The following is a 26195-nucleotide window of genomic DNA, read 5'->3' as shown; positions in this document are numbered from 1 at the left end:
GGACCCAGCTACCTGCCTCCTCCTGTGGTCCTTTGCAATAAACACCTGCTGCGCCCTGCACTTAAACCCAGCTCTCTGTCTCCCCTCATGTTCATTACAATTAGCCATGGCAAAATGCGTAGAATTGCAGAATATTTGCTTTAGAACTGCAACATTTTCTCTCAGCTCCATTGCAGAATGTCGAATCGCATAAAATGTTCTTTGAAACTGGAACATTCTCTCTCAGCTTAATGGCAAAATGTGTAGAACTGCAGGGAATTGGCATAAAAAAATATATCTCTACGGGGGCCTCTAAAATGTCCTCTACAATTCAGCCACGCAAACGGCCGATTGCGCCCCCTGCTACCTGCTCCAGTATGGTGTCACCTGTCATTGATTAAGATCTCTCATGTCACTGTCAACTTTGAAAAGCCCCCAGGCTCATCTATTCCTGTACAAACCCTGGGAGAGATCCAGGTATTACACTTTGTGCTTTAGTTAAATATGTAATATGAAAACATGAATAATTCATGCATTAGGAAATGTCCCTGACGTATACGGCAGTGAGGTTTCAATGCCGCTGTCAACAGCCTGATTATTTTTAGGAACAGTGTGACAGACGATACTACTGATCCCAGCCGTACCATTAACATTTCATATGGTCATCATTTTCAGCATCTGAGAGACAGAGAGAAATACCTGACTTTTACATCATCTCCATATTCCAGGTGGTCAGAGCCTGGGCTTGAAGTGAACTGAAATAGCTGTCGGTAGTCATTTTGGGTACCCATTTATATTTAGGTGCGGGTACTTTGCAATATTTTTAAGCCAATTTTCTTCAAGAGGTACTGGTACTCAAGCAGTAACAAATTCGAGGTGCCGGTACTCAGTACCAGTATGTAACAGTCCAATTCAAGTACTGGTCAGAGCCATCTCTCTAGTCACCTCCTATTCTCAATCCCTCCCTGCTCTTCCTTTCATAGGACTATAGAATATCAGTGCCACCATCCCACCAACTCCCATCCACTTTTATCAAACTAGGAAATCTGGTTGTAGATTTTCTGATTGTAGGCAAAGGTGGTTCCATTCTGAGCAACACTCCAACATAGTCCATTTACCCTTTAAATGGGTTGTGTGGCATTGTGTTTTTTTGGAATATACAGTGGGGCAAAAAAGTATTTAGTCAGCCACCAATTGTGCAAGGTCTCCCACTTAAAAAGATGAGAGAGGCCTGTAATTTTCATCATAGGTACACTTCAACTATGACAGACAAAATGAGATTTTTTTTCTCCAGAAAATCATTATCTCAGTACTTTGTTATATATCCTTTGTTGGCAATGACAGAGGTCAAACATTTTCTGTAAGTCTTCACAAGGTTTTCACACACTGTTGCTGGTATTTTGGCCCATTCCTCCATGCAGATCAGTGATGTTTTAGGGCTGTTGCTGGGCAACACGGACTTTCAACTCCCTCCAAAGATTTTCTATGGGGTTGAGATCTGGAGACTGGCTAGGCCACACCAGGACCTTGAAATGCTTCTTACGAAGCCACTCCTTCGTTGCCCAGGGCGGTGTGTTTGGGATCATTGTCATGCTGAAAGACACGTTTCATCTTCAATGCCCTTGCTGATGGAAGGAGGTTTTCACTCAAAATCTCACGATACATGGCCCCATTCATTCTTTCCTTTACACGGATCAGTCGTCCTGGTCCCTTTGCAGAAAAACAGCCCCAAAGCATGATGTCTCCACCCCCATGCTTCACAGTAGGTATGGGTTTCTTTGGATGCAACTCAGCATTCTTTGTCCTCCAAACACGACGAGTTGAGTTTTTACCAAAAAGTTATATTTTGGTTTAATCTGACCATATGACATTCTCCCAATCTTCTTCTGGATCATCCAAATGCTCTCTATCAAACTTCAGACGGGCCTGGACATGTACTGGCTTAAGCAGGGGGACACGTCTGGCACTGCAGGATTTGAGTCCCTGGCGGCGTAGTGTGTTACTGATGGTAGGCTTTGTTACTTTGGTCCCAGCTCTCTGCAGGTCATTCACTGTGGTTCTGGGATTTTTGCTCATCGTTCTTGTGATAATTTTGACCCCAGGGGGTGAGATCTTGCGTGGAGCCCCAGATCGAGGGAGATTATCAGTGGTCTTGTATGTCTTCCATTTCCTAATAATTGCTCCCACAGTTGATTTCTTCAAACCAAGCTGCTTACCTATTGCAGATTCAGTTTTCCCAGCCTGGTGCAGGTCTACAATTTTGTTTCTGGTGTCCTTTGACAGCTCTTTGGTCTTGGCCATAGTAGAGTTTGGAGTGTGACTGTTTGAGGTTGTGGACAGGTGTCTTTTATACTGATAACAAGTTCAAACAGGTGCCATTAATACAGGTAACGAGTGGAGGACAGAGGAGCCTCTTAAAGAAGTTGTTATAGGTCTGTGAGAGCCAGAAATCTTGCTTGTTTGTAGGTGACCAAATACTTATTTTCCACCATAATTTGCAAATAAATTCATTAAAAATCCTACAATGTGATTTTCTGGATTTTTTTCCCTCATTTTGTCTGTCATAGTTGAAGTGTACCTATGATGAAAATTACAGGCCTCTCATCTTTTTAAGTGGGTGAACTTGCACAATTGGTAAGCTGACTAAATACTTTTTTGCCCCACTGTAAGTCTACAGTACTGTTGGTGATCTTGTTGTTGGGCCTGTCTGGCCTGAGTCTGGCTCTTTCCTAGCGTTTCTCACTCACCACTCCCATCTCCTCATGTCCATGCATGACATCCTCCATCTGGATGTCCATCCACAGAAGCACACGTTCCTCCACATCATCACACAGTCGTGTCTGACCGTCAGCAGGCTGGAGGACGGCAGCTGGCGCCCCACGGTGGAGTACTGTAATAATAGCCCCCTACAAGCCTGGGTCCTGAGGAACTTCACCCGGCTGGAGGTGTTTAGGAAGCTGTACTACAGCCCCACTGATTACTTTCTGTAGGGGCTGTCTTCCTGCATGGGCCACCACAGGTCAGTAACTTACTGTACAACCAGACCTTGTGGAGGTCCTAGTGTGCAGTAGTGTAGTGTTCTAGTGTGTAGTGTTCTAGTGTGTAGTGTTCTAATGTGTCGTAATCTAGTGTGTAGTATGTCGTCTAGTGTGTAGTGTTCTAGTGTTCTAGTGTGTGTAGTGTTCTAATGTGTAGTAGTCTAGTGAGTAGTATGTCATCTAGTGTGTAGTATGTCATCTAGTGTGTAGTGTTCTAGTGTGTAGTGTGTGTAGTGTTCTAATGTGTAGTAGTCTAGTGAGTAGTATGTCGTCTAGTGTGTAGTCCAGTGGTGGCTGGTGGTCGGAGATATCGGAGGAAGGGTTTATTGTAATGGAATTCCGGCCTTTGAAATTAGCCCGTCCTGCTTTATCTCTGCTCACCAGCAACCAGCTGTGTTGGCTAGTGTGCAATCGTCTAGTGTGTACTGTCTAGCCTGTAGAGCTGGAGTTGTATGACTGTGGCGGAATATGCGTTCAACTTTGCTTTAGTAAGTAGCTCCTTTACCTCGCGGTATGTTTGTGTTCGTTTCCTTTACCTCCGCTATGAGATGTTTTTGGAGCTGCAGCTTGTTGCGATGCTGGACTTTTCCAACGTTAGTAAAAGTCTGCCACGCAAAGAAGTTTCAGTAGCGATTACCACTGGCCTTTTGATGTGAATGCATAACGACAGAAACACAGAGGCACACCGGGCAATAATAAACGTCCCTCGACAGCTTTAGATGGTGCTGTATACACGACGCTATCTGCAAGAAATGTATCCAGCCTTCCTCCTTCACCAAATTTGATCTCATTTTACATTTATTTTCCTACATCAATATTTTATTTTAGATGCGAAAATTCACTGGAGGCCCTCATTGGATGAGAGCTGAGGAGGCGAGGTGGTTTTATGTTTAGCTGATTATCTATGCGATGGGCAAATTGAAATGGGCTCGCCTTTGTTTACAAGCTCTTTTGAAGTGATCCCTCATTGTGAGCTGTGCTTTCATGGCTCTGGCCTTGGGAAAGTGAGGGCTGCATTTTGAACACACTCCTATGGCCTCATAACAGCTGTGTTCAGCACACAGCGTGTTCTCAGTGTCTGAGGGTTGAATTTTAATCACCACTCATTTCCATTTTACCTATATACATCTACTGAATCGAGTCTGGATGCTCGCTGCAAGAAGCTACCGGCTTCTGTTTGATATATGAACAGTATTTCTATTTGTCATTCCCTTAACTTTAGCCAGTTACCTTTCTACAGTACCTCTGTAATTCATTGGAGTTTATTTGTCTGTTAAGCAGTTGACGTTTGCCTGGTAAAGAACATATTCATTGCTGTGTGCTCTCCTTTTCGGAATACTGTTGGTTAAATTGGGTGAGTTGCGCTCAGGGTTATTGTTCTTTGTAAACCTGACGGTGCTAGAGCAGCCTGCTGTCAGATGGCCTCATTCCCTGTTCTGTTCCTACCGTAGTCTCTGTCCTTGAGATTAACACTGCACGACGCTCTCTGAACAGACAATATTGGGTCCACAATTAGACAGTGGCTGTGTCCCAAATGGCATGCTATTCCCTTTATAGTGCATCACTTTTTTACCAAAGCCCTATGGGCCCCGATCAACAGTTGAGCACTATAAAGGCAATAGGGTGCCATTTGGGATACACACTTGGTCAATCCGTACTGAACAGCCACACTATCTAACCGCCGTGGCTCCCTCCAATGGCAGAATGCCAAGAAACACATTTCTATTGAATCTGTTGGTACTGTGTAGATTTTTTGTTACACGCCAGACTCTGTTTTTAAGCGTTGTTAGTGTCAGCACAAACACACATTTAAAAGGGATCCTGCATCTGTCAGGTTGCCGCCGACTCTTTGAGACATAGAGGATAAATGTTCCTCACCCTGGGCCGGCTCTTGGAGACCATCTTCATTTAATTAGCAGGTCTCAGCTGTGCACACACACGGCACAGAGCTCATGAGCCACACTCTGGGACTGCAACAGCTGTAATGGGAGTTTTTACTGCCACTGAGGAGCAATGAAATAATTATGAGCAGAGAGGACACGTCCCTCACATGTCTAATATTTTCATTAAATATGGATTGGTTTTCCTCCTCTCTTATATTTTCTTCATGCTGTCTTTTCTGCACTGAAGTATGGCGGGATCTTTCAGGGATGGCAAAAATAGCATCTCCATTATTGCCCCAGACATGTTCTTATGATTAATAAATAAGCTTTAGTGTAGTGGAGATTCATAGGCCTATTTACAGGTACAGGACTATAATGGCAGATACTACAATTTTGGCTTGATAGTGTAATACTATTTGGACAGCTATAGTTTTGAGGACATGAATTTGTTTTATACATTTTAAAAGCAGAACGTTGTATTTTTTAAACCTTGGCACGAAAACCTGCCTAGGTGGTTGGTTTTACTGTAATGCTCAGGTCATCTCCCCCTCCAGTGAAGTAATGGTTAGAGAGAGAGAGAGAGAGAGAGAGAGAGAGATGCACTGTGTGATGCCTTTAAAAAGTATTGATTTCACTTTTTTTTGTGTTGCAGCCTGAATTCAAAATGGATGAAATATTTTTTTTTCTAACCCATCTACACACAATACCCCATAATGACAAAGTGAAAACATAGACATTTTTGAACATTTATTGAAAATGAAATACAGAAGTAACCATTTACATAAGTACTCACACCCCTGAGTCAATACATGTTAGAATCACCTTGGGCAGTGATTACACCTGTGGGTCTTTCTGGATAAGGGACTGTACGTTATGTATAATGAGGGATACTGTACCTGGAGAATATCGTACCTCTCTGAAATTAAAATGGGTGACCCTCCCTTCAGTAAAATACATTTTTACCAACCTTCCCTGAACATTTGGAAAAAAACAAGTGACCTTCCCCTATACCCAAAATAATAATTAAAACATAAAGTGAATAGCAGAGAAAATTCCTACCCTTTACCCTTACTCCAAGGCAGTGGAAATTTTAGCATGTGAATCTTGGTGGGGCAAAAAAAAAAGATAAAAAGTGGGATGAATTCCAGCAAAGCCACTACACAACACTAAACAATACATTAATTGCACTTTCACGGTGACAAACGGTGCCCATAAACTGTTAGGGCCGACATAAAGCTGTCCCAACAGCAGTTCCAACATCTTACCACTGCTACACCTGGCTATCAGTGGAGCCTTGTCTGGCAGTGAAACAGTTAATTCAACCTAATTTCCTGCCTTTAAAATAAACATACCTGATATGGCTGACTTGCTTAAACAAATGTTGTTTCTATTGACAATTGAGATGTACAAACTATGGCATAAGGGGCATAAGAGGCCATCCGAAATTTTGATTAAGACATTAATGAGGGAGCGACTTTGGACGTAGTCAATGTAACTATTTGTTAAGAACTTTTGAAATGAACAGCGACAGAATTCAGAACATGGACCCTTCTTACAGTGTTCTCCCAGTACACCAAGTCACAACCGTTGGATAAATAAAGGGGGCATGTATGCAGACAATGAAAGCTCTTACAAAATTCAATGATTACATTTCTAAAACAGGTTATAGGCTACATGTGCACAACCAAGTCAGAACAGTCAGCACAGTAGTCAGAACAGTAGGCGAAATAGACCAAATTATTAGGGTGAGGCACATGGTTTACTAACAGCTTACTACACAACATACACTTAGTATTATTTTCTTAGCTACAGTATACATATCTCCCTGGCATATTACATAATTTATGCAGCAGCATACAAGACATTTTTGGACTCACCTTGTTGTGATGTGCTCACTTGAACAGGAAGGTGGCACGGTGGTCCTTCGTGGGCAAATGTTGTCATCAAAGTCTGGCATTCTCGGGATTTATGGTGCTTTCAAGACAACTGGGAACTGAAAAAACAAGGTCTAATCATGATGATGTCATTGATCTTCAGGTTGTAGCTCTAGAAAGTGGCCCGAGTTCCTGATATACAATTCCGAGTTGTATGATATTAGATTCATATTTTTCTATATTTATATTTTATATTCTTCAAATAGTCCCTATCTCCTTAGTTAGCATACTCTGCTTCCACTGAGCATTCCATTGATGTCAAAACTCGGTCCTCCAGAAAGTGGAGAGCATTAGCAACACTTATGCAGTTCTTCGTGATATCTTTAAAAACTCTGGCCTTTTGTTTTATCTTATTGTCATGCTGAAAGGTGAATTTGTCTCCCAGTGTCTGTTGCAAAGCAGACTGAACCAGGTTTTCCTCTAGGATTTTGCCTGTACATAGCTCTATTCCATTTTTTTAAAACTCCCTAGTCCTTACCGATGACAAGCATACCCATAACATGATGCAGCCACCAACATTTTCCCGAAACATAATGCCTTTTGCTTTCAGGACATATCAAATTAATCCAATCAAATTTAATTTGTCACATGTGCCGAATACAACAGGTGTAAACCTTACCATGAAATGCTTACTTACAGGCTGCAACAATGCAGCGTGAAGAAAATAAGAGTTAAATAAACTAAAGTAAAACAAATCAAATAACAGTAACAAGGCTATATACAGGGGGTACCAGTACAGAGTCAATGTGCGGAGGTACGGGTTAGTCAAGGTAATAGAGGTGATATGTACATGTAGGTAGTGGTAAATTGACTATGCATAGATAGTAAACAGCGAGTAGCAGCAGTGTTAAAAAAAAATAAAGGGCGGGTCAATGCAAATAGTCCTTGTAGCCATTTGATTAATTGTTCTGCAGTCTTATGGCTTGGGGGTAGAAGTTGTTAAGGACCCTTTTGGAACTAGACTTGGCACTCCGGTACTGCTTGCCGTGCGGTAGCAGAGAAAACAGCCTATGACTAGGGTGGCTGGAGTCTTAAAAAAAAATGTGGGCCTTCCTCTGACACCGCCTAGTATAGAGGTCCTGGATGGCTGGAAACTTGGCCCCAGTGATGTACTGGGCCAGATGGCCAGTATCCTCTGTAGCACCTTATGGTCGGATGCCGAACAGTTGCCATACCAGGCAGTGATGCAACCGGTCATGATGCTCTCGTTGGTGCAGCTGTATAACTTTTTTAGGATCTGGGGACCCATGCCAAATCTTCTCAGTCTCCTGAGGGGGATTAGACATTGTTGTGCCCTCTTCACGACTGTCTTGGTGTGTTTGAACCAGGATAGTTTGTCGGTGATGTGGACACCAAGGAACTTGAAGCTCTTGACTCGCTCCATTGCATCTCAATCGATGTGAATGGGGGTGTCTTCAGTTGTCCTTTTCCTATAGTCCACGATCAGCTCATTTGTCTTGTTCACATTGAAGGAGAGATTGTTGAATTAGAGGTTCTCCTTCCTATAGGCTGTCTCATCATTGTTGGTGATCAGGCCTACCACCGTTGTGTCGTCAGCAAACTTAATGATGGTCGTGCTTGGCCACACAGTCGTGGGTGACCAGGGAGTACAGGAGGGGACTAAGCACGCACCTCTTGAGGGGCCCCCTGTGCTGAGGATCAACGTGGCAGATGTGTTGTTGCCAACCCTTACCACCCGGGGGCGGCCTGTCAGGAAGTCCAAGATCCAGTTGCAGAGGGAGGTTTTTAGTCCCAGGGTCCTAAGCTTATTGATGAGCTTTGTGGGCGCTACGGTGTTAAACACTGAGCTGTAGTCAATGAACACATAGGTTTTCATTTTGTCCAGGTGGGAAAGGGCAGTGTGGAATACAATTGAGATTGCATCATCTGTGGATCTGTTGGGGCAGTATGCGAATTAGAGACTAGGGTTTCCGTGTTGATGTGAGCCATGACCAGCCTTTCAAAGCACTTCATGGCTACAGATGTGAGTGCTATGGGGCGGTAGTCATTTAAGGCAGGTTACCTTGGCGTTCTTGGGCACAGGGACATGTAGGTATTACAGACTCAGCCAGGGAGAGGTTGAAAATGTCAGTGAAGACACTTGCCAGTTGGTCAGCGCATGCTCTGAGTACACATCCCGGTAATCCATCTGGCTCCGCCACCTTGTGAATGTTGACCTGTTTAAAGGTCTTGCTCACATCGGCTGCGGAGAGTGTGATCACAGAGTCATCCGGAACAGCTGGTGCTTTTCCTGTTAGATTGCCATACTGAGGGCATAGAGAAATTTCATATAAGCGTCCAGATTAGTGTCCCACTCCTTGAAAGCGGCATCTCTAGCCTTTAGCTCAGTGCGGATGTTGCCTGTATTCCATAGTTTCTGGTTGGGATATGTACGTACGGTACCTGTGGAGACGACGTCATTGATGCACATATTGATGAAGCCAGTGACTGATGTTGTATACTCCTCAATGCCATTGGATGAATCACAGTCTGTGCTAGCAAAACAGTCCTTTAGTGTAGCATCTGTCTCATTTGACCACTTCAGTATTGAGCGAGTCACTGGTACTTCCTGCTTTAGTTTTTGCTTGTGAGCAGGAATCAGGAGGATAGAATTATGGTCAGATTTGCCAAATGCAGGGCGAAGGAGAGTTTTGTATGTGTGTCTGTGTGTGAAGTAAAGGTGGTCTAGAGCTTTTTTATTCTTCTGGTGGCACATGTGACATGCTGGTAGAAATTAGGTAAAACAGATTTAAGTTTGCCTGTGTCGTGACGTGACTTTGATTAATGTGATGATTTTTATTTATCGATTTAACCAACTATATTTAATTGCTACTTGATTAAATTAATCATGTAACAATTAACTCATTAGGAATTTGGGGCACCACAAAAGAAGTTGTTTAATGAGTTATCATCTCCCGAATTAAACTCAAGAGGATATTTATAAGATATGTCGATAGCAGTCGTTTATTAATCGTTACCTCAAATCAGTCTCATTTTGAACTTCACAGACTTCTTGAATCCGCAAGAACCCCATCCTTTTCTCATTATTCAGTTCTACATAAATGTATTTAAGGATTTATTTACTAACTAACTAAATAATAACACAGAATACACATACACACTTACATGAGGCAAATGTCCCTAGTGGACTGACAAGATATGACGGCTTATTATACAGAGATGGAAAGGGGGATGGGGAATATAGAGAGATAGGGAAAAAGGGACATTTATCGTACAGTTGGAAACTACGCTCACAGTAACCATAGACCTTACACACAAGCCGCGGCTCATTTGGGTAAGAAATGCAATGTATTTATGTGTAGATGTCTTTGTTCGTCGTCTCTCTGTTGAAACCAATCAATCCTTCTATGGGGAATGGCTCGATAGGTGTAAGGCTTTGGTTGTCCACCAGAGGTCACAATGTCTTTCTTCTTAGTGGTCTGGTCTCCAATGGTGATGATTGTAGAAGGATAGTAATTTAGATTCCCCTTTCTCGATATCTGACGTAAGACAGCTAATCGGATGTACCATTGATTGTCTGAGGTGAGCTTTTAGCTTCTTTTCTTCCTCGGGTAGATAGTCAAGGTTCTAGATCACTTTACATGCACAGCTGTGTGTAAAGTGAATTTCTTTTCTACACCTCGTGTTGAGTTTGAGTTTCCAACCATTTCAACGTGTAGCCACAGCTGCACGCTTTCTGGTCTGGGAGTTTCAAGCATTTGTAACGTTTAGCTCACGCTTCACGTCTGCTGGTCTGATATGTTAATTCTTAGCGAGTCCTTTTAAGCACTCTGGTCGAAAAGGACAGTTTCATCACACTGACATGCTCTTCTGACCTCATTCGGGGCGTGGCTTGGTTAATGTGCAAGACACATGAAAACTATGATCTCTTTAGAAAAATAAAATCACATTCCTATCTTAATAAAAAACAGTTTCATTGTTCTTCATATTTCCTACACAGCGTAAAGGATGTAAACCTGACATACAGTGTGAAAGCTCTTCAAGTTACAGTATTTTTGTTATACAGTTTTTAATGACATCACAAAATGAACAACAATATGACATGATTATTCTTTAGATCCCCACTGACCATTCCTAACATTCCTATCTTAGAAATATTTTTCCAATATTCACTTTTTGAGCGGGTAACAGTCTCTCTAGACAAAGGCATTCCTTTGGTTGATACTGAAGAGCAGGCAAGGGTTCTCTGCTGCATAAGATTTACGATTGCCGTGAGGTGTCATAAAACTGGCCCAGCCCCCCTCTCCTCTTGTGGGATAGAGATGGGTATGGCTATCTGTCAGCCATTTGCCAAGCTGATCTGAGGCCTTGGATCCTCGACCAGGAGAGTCATGACACCTGCATTGAAGTCCCCGGCCACTAGGAGCACCACTTCTGGATGAGCATTTTCTTGTTTGCTTATGGCCGTATACAGCTCGTTGAGTGCAGTTTAAGTTCATAAAGTTAACTTCTATGACACATTTTTTGCAGTTTTACTTTAGTGTCTTGTTGCGAACAGGATGCATGTTTTGGAATATTTTATTCTGTACAAGCTTCCTTCTTTTCACTCTGTCATTTATGTTAGTATTGTGGAGTGACTACAATGTTGTTGTTCCATCCTCAGTTCTCTTATCACAGCCATTAAACTGTGTAACTGTTTTAAAGTCACCATTGGCCTCATGGTTAAATCTCTGAGCGTTTTCCTTCCTCTCTGGCAACTGAGTATGGAAGAATGCCTGTATCTTTGAAGTGACTGGGTATATTGATACATCTTCCAAAGTGTAATTAATAACTTCACCGTGCTTAAAGGGATATTTTATGTCTGCTTTCTCTTTTTTACCCTACTAAATGGTGCCCTACTTTGCTAGGCATTGGAAAAACTCCCTGGTCTTTGTGGTTGAATCTGTGTTTGAAATTCACTGCTAGACTGAGGGACCTTACAGATAAATTCCATGCAACTTATTATGTGACTTGTTAAGCACATTTTACACTTGAGCTTATTTAGGCTTGCCATAAAAAAAGGGGTTGAATACTTATTGACTCAAGACATTTCAGCATTTTAGCTTTTTTTAAACATTTCTAAAAACTTAATTCCACTTTGACATTATGGGGTATTGTGTGTAAGCCAGTGACATTTAATCCATTTTAAATTCAGTCTGTAACACAACAAAATGTTGGCAAAGTCAAGGGGTGTGAATACTTTCCAAAGGCACTGTAGGTAGAGTAAATGCGAGACCCTTCTGTGTATTGTTGCATTGAAGGAAGCACAAGCTCAAATATGCACAATCACAAACAAACCATCTTGGTTTGTGCTACCCATTCAAAATATAAAGGCTGTATATGGATCTGAAAATGCCCTATACAGCTTCAGGACAAACTTACCTGAAAGCAGTGGCGGTGTATTCATGGATGCCAAGGGAAGCCAGGCTTCCCCAAAAAAAGTAATAAAAAAAAATTGGGCTCTCTGTCTTTCATTAAAAAAATTCAATTCACAAGCGGCTGTATGTATCTCATTGGAGAAAGCATTCGAATGAACGAAACAGCGCCCCTCTGTCTCAGTATGTGTAGAGTGTCTATCTGATGCTGTCTGGTCAGAAAGTGTATGGCATTGTTGCCGCCCGTAGCATTGAATGCAAGGGAAGCCAGCAAGCATTTGGCCTCACTTGATAAAAATATATAAAATAATAGCCAATCAGCATTGAGCTAAACTACGTGAGCTCAGCTGTGTGTGGTCCTGGCGCACCAAAAAAAAAAGTGTCAAGGGAAGCCAGTTTGGATTTGGTTTAAGACCAATCACATCACAAGCCAAACATCCTTATTGACAGAAAAAAATTGAATTGTTGTGTTGTTGTCCTCATCCCTTTCCTAAATTAACCACCGTTGGAGATAGGAACTTGTGGTTTTACATAAGCCTTTGTACTGCCAATGATTATGATGGCAATTCTGATCCAACCATAATTTCATACATTGTGCTCCTGGCCTGAGAAGATGGAAGTTCAACATGTAGCTAGATGTAGTAGGCTAATGTTAACTAGCTGGCCTGGCGTATCGTTGGCCATGAAAGGAAGTTAGGCTAGAGAGCAAGTATTTTAGCCTGGTAGCTTAGGACAACAAAAACTAAAAGTGTGCACTGTATGACAGAGTCATAGACCGTTTAGGCAACATGAAAGAGAAGGATGGCATTACCGTTTCTCTGTAAGTAGGGTGAGTCAACAGGTTTTTTCTACTTGCATGCACTCACACAAAAATCAGTGCCATGGACAGCCACATCATATTTAGCTTACGTTGATTGGACTGAATAGTTTTTGGTATCTTTTAGTTGTCACTGTCCTAGACTAAGCATAGGTGATTAGATGTTGAAAAGTTGAAGTTAAAATGGTGCTGGAGTAGTGGAGGCAGCTCCTGTTTTCTTTACGACTTGCCGTAACTCTAACTCAATAGCTGTTTAGTAGTCTGAAAATGTCAGAAACATTAACTTGCTTGACCATGCTGTAGGTCATGTAACTGTTTGTTACATGCAATATGTTTTGGTGGACTTCCCCGGATAAATGTTGCTCTCCGGTTTTGTAATGAAACAAATGTGTACTATTAGAATTTATTCTGCCACTGTGTCGTTTTATTGTCTCGGCCTTTAGGCCTACATATCACGGTGTTAAGGTATAGGAACTAACAGATTATAGAGCAAACAACGCAGTTATCACAACACACAGGTTTTAATATGGCTTTTTTTTCTGGTTTGACTTCCCTGGTGATTTTACCCACGCACCACTACTGCCTCAAAGTCAAAGACAATCATTGCTGCAAAGTCTACATATATACCATTTTATATCGTTGAATCAGTGTGTTCTTAGTCATGTGCTGTATTCATTTATTGATTATTACTAAAACCTCATATTACTAATGATTTTCATTTAACTTGACGGTAACAATGCTTATGCCTCTCAGTTACACTGCAGGAAAGTGTATTAATTCATTCATTTAAATAGATTTTATAAAGCCCTTTTTACATCAGAAGTTGTCGCGCAGTGCTTTACAGTAACCCAGCCTAGACCCCAAAGAGCAAAGCAGAGGTGAGAGCACAATGGCCAGGAAAAACTGCCTGGAAGGAAACTCATTGCATTTAATCAAACCCTTAAGCAATAGGAATGGGGAATAAGGATTCTAGCATTCTGTCAACCTATAATACAAAATCAATCCTCATTGGTCTCATTGGTCTCAAGGTGTCACTTTGATTTAGTGTGTACCAGTCACACATTGTTTTGGAAAACACCTCCTGGGATGTGTGAATGATGTGCCAAAAGAACATAAAATAGTCTGTCTTCCTATTAAAAGTTTAGCTATTGATGCCAAACACTCTATTACCTTAAAGTTGCGAGCTCATCTGATTGCTATTCTACTGTACGGTACACAAGGAGGGACAGATTGCAGATTGAGCATTCTCTACTGTACTTCTACAATGGCTCTGCACGACGACTGGTGTCCCAACGCACACAGAGCTGTATCACATTAACACACACACACACCTGCAGCACCTGACACCGTTCAAGTCGGTCTGATTCCCAACCATTTCCTCCCATCTCCTCTCAGTAGCCTACCTATTGATTTTCAAATCAATGGCCCCTCTCACAGAATCTGTCCGTGTGAAATTGAGTATGTGAGAAGAACAAGAGAATCAGCCTCATATGCCACGGGCTTACAGGTCAGAACACAAGGTGTAAATGGGGGGAATCCCTCTCTGTTACCAATAGGTCATCTCATGAGAGAAATTGGCCTGAATTTAATTGAAATGGTGATAACAAGAAGAAAACACAACACACAATGAGCTGGAGATTCATAATGGGGAAATCTGTTCTGACGGGTTACACTACTGGTTGGGCTGTTGCCCCCCCCCCCCCCCCCCCTCACAGACCTACATACTTTTTTGATGTTGTTTTACAATGAATGCCATGGCTCTTGGAAAGAGAATTGCATTTTCCGTCCTTAAGAAGTAAAACGCGGCCATAACGGTAAGAATTGGATTCTGCCGTCTGCACTCTGTATGGTCATTATGACAAGAGTAACGACCGCCAACGGAGGTATAAACTGGCTAAGTACATTACCTCTGAGAGAGACAGTGGCCATAAGTGGTTAATTAAGAGCTTTTATGTCTCCTCTCCTTGCCATTCGTTTTGGGGCTTAGGTATCGACGTGGGGAATACAGGCATCGTTGTGACGGCACTCAAAAGATTGATTTCTACCAAACGAATCCTCCTGAGGTGAAAGTCCTTGGGTACATTCAGGAGCATCTGTTTTTTTTAATCACAACATTTATTTTGAAAGGTTTGACATTTATTTGGCCGAACACAAGTCTGCATCATTTCAATACCCAGTGATGACGTTTATGTAAATGAAGTGTAATCCACATACAAGCTGCTGGGGAAGATACTGCAAAATCTGTATGAGTGGGTGGAAAACATCCATTTTAAAATATGTTGAAGTGGTGCTCATCTGTAATCTAATCTACCCAGAAACCATCTCTCTGGCTGCAGGTGGAGCAGAGGCCAGAATCGCGGCTCACTTTTTGCAGTGCCCATGTGTTTAGTGCGTAATGCTCATTCACCCGTGTGTTTGTGTGTGTGTGTGTGTGTGTGTGTGTGTGTGTGCCTGTTTCTGCCTGTCTGCCTGCGCCTCTCTCCCCAGCGGCTGACCTTGCTGCATGTCAACAGTAACCAATGTCTGGACATGCCTACTGAGGAGGACAAGATGGTGCCCACCCTGAGAGACTGCACAGGCAGCCGCTCCCAGCAGTGGCTCCTCCGCAACATGACACTGACGCTCTGATCTGACCCAGGAGTAGGACCTCCACATTCACTCACCACCACACCGGCCAGACTCGCCCCCACCTAAACTGGCCACGACCTCACCTCGCTCCACCAGGTGTCTTTTGTCATGCACGTGTTCCTGCCTCCTTCAGCACTCGCGGGTGGGGAAGAAGCAGGCAGGCAGCAGCCTGTAGTATTTTATTATGGGGCTTCTGAGGCTCTGCAAGGGCTTTATCTGAGATGCTGCTCCTCCCATTCAGTCAATATTACACAAAGTGGTTGCCTAGAGGTTGACTGGCACACTCTCAGCCAGAGCTCTCTGTATGGTTGAATCATCTGGGCGCGTCTGTAGTGATGGTGACTAACACTTTTACACGTGGAGGAAGCTGGAATCAGTGATACTGTATATGTCTGATGGCTCTCAGGGCTGGTCATGTGTGAGGTCAGTGTTCAGACTTTAGTACAGCAGAAGCACCAATAGCAGGATAGCATTTCCTAGACAGAGCGTTGTAGTATGCGTCTGTGGGGCCTCATAGACAATCTACTCTCTTATACAAAACATAAGTGTTTTGTATAAAGGTCGATTATTCTGTTCTGTGATATTGGACACCCCCAATTCATATTTATGTCAGAACCACCTGTAAATCTGAGGATGAAGGGTCTAAGGGTAAGGGTTGTTGTCAGTGCCATGCACAGACCTTTCAGGGAGCAGGTGCTCAAAATGAACAAAGCCAACCCCCTCTCACCCCAAATATAAGACTTTCATAATTCAGATCTCAAAATGAATAACAAACATTTTTGAGCATAGGCCTATTTATTTCAGCAACACACTCACCCATCACAAATTGTAAGCGAGCTAGTTAGCTACAGTGCCTCCGAAAGACATGATTGACATCGGGAAAAGAGGGATGTTGATGATTGATGTAAATCTGCTAGTTAGCTACCTCAATTATTTTTTTTTACAAATTGTGATTTATCTTCAATTCTCTTAAATAATAACTACATAATATAATATATATAATCTAACTCGTGATGTACACTGAGTGTACAAAATATTAGGAACATCTTACTTATATTGAGTTGCACACATTTTGACTCAATTCGCCAGGGCTTGGACTCTACAAGGTGCCGAAAGCGTTCCACACGGATGCTGGCCCATTTTGACTCCAATGCTTCCCACAGTTGTGTCAAGTTGACTGGATGTCCTTTGGGTGGTGGACCATTCCTGATACTCACAGGAAACTGTTGAGCGTGAAAAATCCAGCGACGTTGCAGTTCTTGACACACTCAAACCGGTGCGCATGGTACCTACTATCATATCACGTTCAAAGGCACTTAAATATTTTGTCTTGCCACACATACACCATCCACGTCTCAATTGTCTCAAGGCTTAAAAATCCTTCTTTAACTTGTCTCCTTCCCTTCGTCTACACTCATTGAAGTGGATGTAACAAGTGACCTCGATAAGGGATCATAGCTTTCATCTGGATTCACCTAGTCAGTCTGTCATGGAAAGAGCAGGTGTTCCTAATATTTTATACACTCAGTGTATGGCTGGCTGGCTGGTGGTTTGTGTGTATATTTTAGTATATGGTGGTTAGCCAGATTCTATACTACCTGTGTTCAGTGCTTAATTTGTCAATCTTGAGGTGCCGGAGCAAAAAGTGAGTGCGAGAGAGAGGGGTGAACAGTGGAGCTCTGAAGTACCAGAACTCATGAGAAAGAAAAAATCCTCTTTATAATAAAGCATGGCATTACGGAAGTCAAGAGGGGACATATTAATCAAAATAAAGAATTCCCTCGTTATGTCGCGATCACTACTTACTTATCTCACGATCACTATATAACAAAAGTTGATTTGTCGAGATCACGAGATAATCGGAAGTACCACGCATCACCCATTCATTTGTTCAGACGCACAATCAGTGGCGCCCCCAGAAATTGTTCATAGGGGTGGGTGGCCGGTTGGGGCCACTGAAAATCTTGGGGTGGCACACCAAAACCAAAAGCCGTCACTGAATTTGAGGAATTCTATTATGCTGTTGTAGTATATAGGCTAGTTGGAAACTATGTCAATATTAGAGTTAAGGAATTGCATACTGATATACTTTGGTTTCTTATTTCACAGTTAAATGTGACTATTTATCTGATGTGCATAGACTAACACCAGTACAGTTAACATTTTAAGTTCCACAACAATCCTGTTTTAATGTGTTATGTATCTGTATATACATGTGCTAGGCAATTGTTCTTCAAATGGGCTAGTTGCCCTTTTCCTTAGAAAGACAAATATACAGCTTTAATTTGAAATCAGTACATTGATTGCAAGGAGCAAAACATTTACTGGGAACAAGCCTACTCAGGTTTAAAAACGCCTAGAATTATTTTCAATACAGCTTTATTTGGGTGTTGCTGTGTCTTGTTATAAACAAAAATATGAAATATGTCCAAAAATGAAAAACAAAACAAAAAACATAATTATGGATTATTTTACTATAGCCTACTCACAACCTATTCATATCCCTGCTTTATTAGGCTACATTATTTTCAATACAGATTTATTTGCCTGTTGCTGTGTCTTTTGGCAAACACATCCACAAAATCCTCAAGATTTATGGCCCTCGCCCTTCTTGACTCTACACCCCCAAATTGCTCAATCGCTCGTCACTCGTTGTATTGTGCTGTTGTATTGAACTGTGCTCACATGCTACAGTGCTCACAGGTAATGCAAGTGTCATTTTGCAGTTTAAACATCTTGTGGAACACCTCCCTATATGGCTCAAGGAAGACTGTGAGCTCTTTTAAACGAGTTGGTGTTTCCAAGCCAGTAGTTTGGTTCCTATCAAGAATTCGCTTAAGCTGAGGGATCTCATATTCCAGATCCTCAGTGCTGCAGTTGTATTATGAGGCAAATGGAAACACTACATTTTTCTCACAAAATGTGTGACTGCAGAGATTCAAGGCTTGCATCCCTTGCATGATGACACAATTTTCTTTAGGAAATATTCTCTTCAGCCTTTGTAACTCTCTCGGGGCCCCCTGAAACATCTCCCTCTGTACCTCTTGCCACCTTTGTGGCACATATGACCCTGACCCAAAGACATACATTTTCTGCAAAAGAGAAAAGAAACTGAAGCAATATGCTTCAGGGATGCATTTCACACTGATACTACAGTTAAGCAATGTGCATTGCAGTGAACATACAAAGCTAATGGGGCCTCTGATTTAATGGGTGCTGGCACACCTGTGTTGTTTCCGCTCATGACAGAGGCACCATCATATAGTTGCCCTACTAGGTGGTTTCTGTAGTCAAGGCCATACTTTTGCAGTATTTGTACAAATTTCGGTGAAAGTGCTGCAGCATCCAGGCGCTCTGCTGCTTCAAAGGTGAGAAAACGTTCACATATTGACCCATTGTAATTGCAATTCGATACTAAGGACATCTGTTCCTTCTTGCTAATGTCTTTGATCTCGTCAACCATAATGCTGAAAGCCTCACTTTGTGGAACTTCACTAATTATTGAGGTGCGGACCATTTCGGACCAGGCAATCAATTATTTTGTTTTGTGTACTATGCCCAAAGTATGTTGCATTTCTTTGACATTTCTTTGATTTCTTTGACTTCATTTTTCTTTTGACTGTGTGATCATGCTTGGCTAGCAGTTCCATAATAGAGAGGGAATGTCCTTTATTCTGACCTTCCGTTTCTTTATGTGCTCTCTGTGTAAAGTTTTGCATAGCTGTGAGGAGCAGGGTTTCTCCAACAGTTTTAATGTACTCTCTATTTTCCCTCACTAATTTATTATACTCTGCATTTAAGGCGGCTGAGAGAGAGCATTTGATTGCAGTCGACTTTTCATATTCTGCCCATGTTAACATAGCATGTTATTCTGATTTGGCATGGCCTACAAATCCCTCATCTTTGTAAGTTGCTTTTTTCCAATTTCTTAACCCCTCTTGAGATGTAAACACCGAATCACCTGAGGAGGGGAGACTGAAGTGCCGGTAGGCATAGAAGTAGACAGTCTTTAGTCTGAGAGTATTCCAGCCATTTACAGTGCCTTGTAAAAGTATTCATCCCCCTTGACGTTTTACCTATTTTGTTGCATTACAACCTGTAATGTAAATGCATTTTTATTTTTATTTCATGTAATGGACATACATAAAATAGTCCAAATTGGTGAAGTGAAATGAAAAAAATTACTTGTTTAAAAACAATTCAAAAATATAAAACGGAAAAGTGGTGCGTGCATATGTATTCAACCCCTTTGCTATGAAGCCTCTAAATAAGGTCTGGTGAAACCAATTACCTTCAGAAGTCACATAGTTAAATAAAGTACACCTGTGTGCAATCTAAGTGTTACATGATCTCAGTATATATACACCTGTTCTGAAAGGCCCCACTAAGCAAGGGGCACCATGAAGACCAAGGAACTCTCTAAACAGGTCAGGGACAAAGTTGTGGAGAGCTACAGATCAGGGTGGGGTTATAAAAAAAGAGTGCCACCCACCAAAACTCATGGACCAGGCAAGGAGGGCATTAATCAGAGAGGCAACAAAGAGACCAAAGATAACCCTGAAGGAGCTGCAAAGCTCCACAGCGGAGATTGGAGTATCTGTCCATAGGACCACTTTAAGCCGTACACTCCACAGAGCTGGGCTTTATGGAAGAGTGGCCAGAAAAAAAACATTGCTTAAAGAAAAAGATAAGCAAACATGTTCGGTGTTCACCAAAAGGCATGTGGGAGACTCCCCAAATATATGGAAGAAGGTACTCTGGTCAGATGAGAGTAAAGGGAAACGCTATGTCTGGTGCAAACCCAACACCCCGAGAATACCATCCCCACCATCCTCATGGTGGAGCATGGTGGTGGCAGCATTATGCTGTGGGGATGTTTTTCATCTGCAAGGACTGGGAAACTGATCAGAATTGAAGGAATGATGGATGGCGCTAACTACAGGGAAATTCTTGAGGGTAACCTGTTTCAGTCTTCCAGAGATTTGAGAGGTGTTGGGAGGTTCACCTTCCAGCAGGACAATGACCCTAATCATGCTGTTAAAGCAACACTTGAGTGGTTTAAGGGGAAACATTGAAATGTCTTGGATTGGCCTAGTTAAAGCCCAGACCTCAATCCAATTTGAGAATCTGTGGTATGACTTAAAGATTGCTGTACACCAGTGGAACCCATCCTACTTGAAGGAGCTGGAGCAGTTTTGCCTTGAAGAATGGGCAAAAATCCCAGCGGCTAGATGTGCCAAGCTTATAGAGACATACCCCAAGAGACTTGCAGCTGTAATTGCTGCAAAAGGTGGCTCTACAAAGTATTGACTTGGGTAGTTATGCACGCTCAAGTTCAAGTTTTTTTTGTCTTATTTCTTGTTTGTTCCACAATAAAAAACGATTTTGCATCTTCAAAGTGGTAGACATGTTGTGTAAATTAAATGATACAAAAAATCTATCAAAAATCAATTTTAATTCCAGGTTGTAAGGCAACAAAATAGCAAAAATGCCAAGGGTGGTGAATACTTTCTCAAGGCACTGTATGCTTACTGTACCACTCTTTCATGAAGCCCCATCTTCTATCCCCCTGAAGGGTCAGAGCGAAAAACTTCAGATATGGCTGTTTGGGCCTCTCTGCTCTTGACTGGGATATATCTCGGATGAAACGAGGCAAAATCAGTTATTCTGATTTTATAACAATAATAATTATAACCTGAGAAACTGTTGTTGCTGCCTGTTCTGCACTTTTGTGCCATGCTGCTGTCTGTTGTTCTTCACTGTGCTCTGTCACTGATGCTGCCTGTGCCTGTTCGTCGCTGTCATGTTCTGCCTCTGTTCTGTCATGCTCTCTCGCTGCCTCCGCCTGTTCATTGGCTTGCTCAATGATGTTATCATCATCTTCGACTGCATCCTCACTAAAGTTAACCCTCTGCTGCTGCTCCCCTGTACTACTCCTCTTCTCAAAGAAAGAAGAGATATCTGTGGACTTTTTCATTGTTTGCAAGTTTATATAGCTTACTAGCTACGATTAGTCACTGTAACTAACACTATACCAGCCCATAACGTCAGCTAGCTAGATGCTCTGGCAGTCCTAAGTTCATCAAGTGGTTTAAAAATCATTCTAGAAAGCTACGATAACTCTAACTATAGAGTTAATACTTTCTCTCTATGCTGCAGAGTAACCTTATTAATGTATAAACTAGCTAGCTATGCCCCCCAATACTTAATTTAACTAGCTAACTTAGCTAGCTAACTAACGTAAGCTAGCTAGCTAGGTAATTCGACGCTGTCAAAAAACAAACAGTTTACTGAATAATTTTTATTTTTTTTACTATAAGTAGTATTGTATGACTTACTTACCCGTTAGCAGTCTGGTGGTCTCAACTCAATTCTGCAGGCAGCTGCCAGCTAGGCTAGCTTCTGATGATGCCACCAGAGACACAAGGCTGAGCTCCGATGCTGCGGTCCATGAGGCAGACTGTCATCTGGCAGTGCACTGTGCAGCAGCAGGCCATGGGTGTCATGATCGTCGTAAGAAGCGGACCAAAGCGCAGCGTGGTGTGAATCCATTATTTTATTGAATGACGATAAACACAAAGAACACTTTAAACAAAAGCAACAAAACGAACGTGACGCTATGAAAACGAGTGCTGACACAGGCAACTACACATAGACAATAACCCACGAAATACCCAAAGAAGATGGCTGCCTAAATATGGTTTCCAATCAGAGACAACGATAAACACCTGCCTCTAATTGAGAACCAATCTAGGCCACCATAGACCAACATAAACACCTAGATGAAAACAACCCCATAAATCTACAAAAAGCCCTAAACAGTACAAACACCCTAGAATAAGACAAAAACACGTGGACCCCACTCCACCATAGTCTTAGTCCGCTTTTGTGGCTTCCTAGGAACGGCGACCCTCGCCGCCAACCTAGGACTGATAACCCTACTAAAGGGCCCCACTGGACTGAGGGGCAGCTCCGGACTGAGGGGCAGCTCCGGACTGAGGGGCAGCTCAGGACTGAGGGGCAGCTCAGGACAGAGGGGTAGCTCAGGACTGAGGGGTAGCTCAGGACTGAGGGGTAGCTCAGGACTGAGGGGTAGCTCAGGACTGAAGGGTAGCTCCTGGCTGGCTGACGGCTCAGGACAGACTCTAGCAGCTCAGGAAAGACGGGAGACTCTGGCGGCTCAGGACAGATGAGGCGCACTGTAGGCCTGGTGCGTGGTGCCGGCACTTGTGGTACTGGGCCGAGGACACGCACCTCAGGGCGAGTGCGGGGAGGAGGAACAGGGAGAACCTGGCTCTGGCGACGCACAGGGAGCCCGGTGCGGGGGGCTGCCACCAGAGGGCTGGTGCGTGGAGATGGCACCGGATAGACCGGACCGAGAAGGCGCACTGGAGATCTGGAGCACCGAGCCTGCCCAACCCTACCTGGTTGAATGCTCCCCGTAGCCAGGCCAGTGTGGCGAGGTGGAATAGCCCGCACTTGGCTGTGCAGGCGAACCGGGGACACCATGCGCAAGGCTGGTGCCATGTATGCCGGCCCGAAGAGACCACACTGGAGACCAGATGCGTAGAGCCGGCTTCATGGCACCTGGCTCGATGCCCACTCTAGCCCGGCCGATACGAGGAGCTGGAATGTACCGCACCGGGCTATGCACACGCACCGGGGACACCGTGCGCTCCACCGCATAACACGGTGCCTGCCCGGTACAACGCCCTCTCTCTCCACGTTAAGCACGGAGAGCTGGCGCAGGTCTCCTACCTGACCTCGCCACACTCCTGCTGTGCCCTCCCCCAATAATTTTTTGGGGCTGCCACTCGGGCTTCCAGCCGCGCCACCGTGCTGTCTCCTCATACCGGCGCCTCTCTGCTTTCGCTGCCTCCAGCTCTGCTTTGGGACAGTGATATTCCCCTGGCTGTGCCCAGGGTCCTTTGCCGTCCAGAATCTCCTCCCAAGTCCAGAAGTCCTTTGATTGCTGCTGCTGTCCGTTACCACGCTGCTTGGTCCATTGTTGGTGGGTTATTCTGTCACGATCGTCGTAAGAAGCAGACCAAAGCGCAGCGTGGTGTGAATCCATTCTTTTATTGAATGACGAAAAACACAAAGAACACTTAAACAAAAACAACAAAACGAACGTGACGCTATGAAAACGAGTGCTGACACAGGCTGACACACAACTACACAACTACACATAGATGAAAACAACCCCATAAATCTACAAAAAACCCGTAGACAGTACAAACACCCTAGAATAAGACAAAAACACATATCACCCATGTCACACCCTGACCCAACCAAAATAATAAAGAAAACACAGAATACTAAGGTCAGGGCGTGACAATGGGGGGGAACAGGGGTCGAAGTGTGACGCAGTGACAGATGGTCAAAAGCGGCTGGCTGGCCATTTATTTGTTATTTTCTTTCACATGAACTATTATGAAAAATAAACATGATTGATTTATATGATTTGTACCTCATGTAAAATATCAGAAGCATATTATGCATACTCAGAAGCATATGCGACTTGCGAGGGGGGACAAGTTGGGGGGCCAGCAATTGTATTAGGGTGGCCGTGGTCCCCCCTGGCCATCCCTTGGCAGTGCCGCTGTAAACAATAACCAACTCACCAAGGAGCCCTATGGCTGCATTGATCGCATTTAAGCCCTGGACGATGCCTGACAGGCAGCACTGTCTCCTAGGCTGTGTGCCACATCCAATCGCATGCAAGAAACAACGCAGCTAACTTGGCTAGTAATTGTGAGCTAGCTAGATAGTCTTGTTGGCTAGACAGCTAGCTTGTTATCTATGCTGGTTGTTAGCTTGCACAACTGATATCTATATAATTATATGGGTCACTTCATGTTTTGTGGATCATTTTACAATTGACAGTGGGTGAGCTCTATTCCTGACAGGCTGACCAGATAATTCAGCTTCAGAGGCTGGTAAAATCAGGATGCTGCCTTGTATGCTGTTTTATAGTTAAGCCTCTGTGCAGGCAGATTAGCTGTCAAAGCTCTTGATCATATATATAATGGACTGACTGTTAATCTGCCTGCAAGGAGCTTCACCAATGAAACTGCCTACAAGACAGCATGCTGATTTATCAGCCTCTGAGGCTGCTATTGAATCTGATTGCCTGTCAGGAATGGAGCTCATCCACTCTGTACATTTCTATATTATCCATAAGTGTCCCTTACAAATATACACATATCAATTATGCAAACTCACAACCAGCATAGTTAACAACACTACCTAGCTAGCTAGCTCGCTCACAAGATTAGCGTTGTTGCTAGCATGCGATTTGCAGTGGTCTGGGCTGCCTGTCAGGCATCATTCAGGGCTTAAATGCCCCACGAGGGCTTAGCTCAAGGTAAGGGACATTGAGCTTACTAGCATTCCAATTTATAAACTGATAATGAGCTCCAAATACAAATGAAAGCATGATGTTAACATGAAATGTACCATCCCTTAGTGTAGCAATCAATAAAAACATATGCGCTGATCCACCGTGGGCTCTGACGCCTCAGCCATACTGTCAATCTATCATCAATACGTCCACTCCTATTTGTAAAGTTTATCTCGTGATCTCGACAAAACAACTGTTGTTATGTAGTGATCATGAGAGAAATAAGTTGTGATTCTCGACAGAACGAGGGAATTGTTTTTTATTCATATGTCCTCTCTGGACATTTCCCTAGTGGCATAGAGCAGTAGAGTAGAGGTGATTACAGAAGTTGCACACATGGGAAACATTTTTTAGTAACGTAGTGTCCGAAAACAATTGGGCCTTTTTAGAAATGCATGTCATGCAACTCTATGTAAATTTACATGAATGGAGACTTTTGGCAGAATCTTTTTTAATGCCACACAAATTACCAAAAGACAGGCTACTTTTGACACTGACAAACAGAATCTGAGCTCAATAAAAACAACTTTGTCTTGAACCCATCAATAGCCTGGGCCTAGGTGTGTGGAGACACACATATTTACTATATGGGGAGGACATTATAGTCGTAAAAAAGCTTTCCAGTGTCATTGACTCACCCAATGATGGCTGATGCACTCGTGCCAAAAGCTGATCCCTCTCTTGTAAATAATGTTTGCTCAAATGGCCTATTTGCAAGTTAATAAAATGTTGTGGTAGCCTACAGCAGACAGATTTGAGTATTCTCTTTTCAGCAGGAGCCATTTGCTTTCCAGCCTGTGTTTCCCGCAATTGTATATGCTGTTCACAGACAGATTTGCAGCGCGTTCCTGACTGTAGACTATGACTGGGCTACACACAATCAACAGCTGAACATTTTTTTTTAAATGTCCTATTGATCCTTTGTGGCTAAATTATAGGCCTACTCTTGGTGCAGTAGGCTATTCTGAATTATTTAATTTATTTCTGAACAGACAGCAGTAATTCTAGAACGTTGCCAAATGTATTTAAATGTATCAGGTGTCCTGCAGCACCTCCAGCACCCTTCCCGTGGCTATGATTCTATGAGGAAATAAATGATGAACTGCTGCTGCATATCAGCCAACCAGACCGAATATTG

The 26195-nt window shown here is 43.0% G+C and overlaps 1 protein-coding gene across 2 annotated transcripts in view; it reads left to right on the top strand.

The window, feature by feature from the left end:
* LOC139380323 (polypeptide N-acetylgalactosaminyltransferase 13) overlaps positions 1–23750 on the top strand; it is an 84852-nt gene extending 61102 nt beyond the window's left edge. The window contains exon 12 of one of the 2 annotated variants that reach the window (XM_071122923.1): positions 15514–23750. In XM_071122923.1, coding sequence (XP_070979024.1) covers positions 15514–15654 — 141 coding nt within the window. In that variant the 3' untranslated portion in view covers positions 15655–23750. Of the gene's footprint in view, positions 1–2783; positions 2999–15513 lie in introns of those variants that run through there. The other variant, XM_071122922.1, reaches the window with a different exon arrangement.
* The last annotated feature ends 2445 nt before the right edge of the window (positions 23751–26195 follow it).

The sequence above is a fragment of the Oncorhynchus clarkii genome, chromosome 22 (genome assembly GCF_045791955.1).
Source record: "Oncorhynchus clarkii lewisi isolate Uvic-CL-2024 chromosome 22, UVic_Ocla_1.0, whole genome shotgun sequence".
In the NCBI taxonomy this organism is placed as follows: Eukaryota; Metazoa; Chordata; class Actinopteri; order Salmoniformes; family Salmonidae; genus Oncorhynchus; species Oncorhynchus clarkii.
The sequence above is the reverse complement of the archived record's forward strand: the minus strand, read 5'-3'. Positions and strand labels throughout refer to the sequence as shown.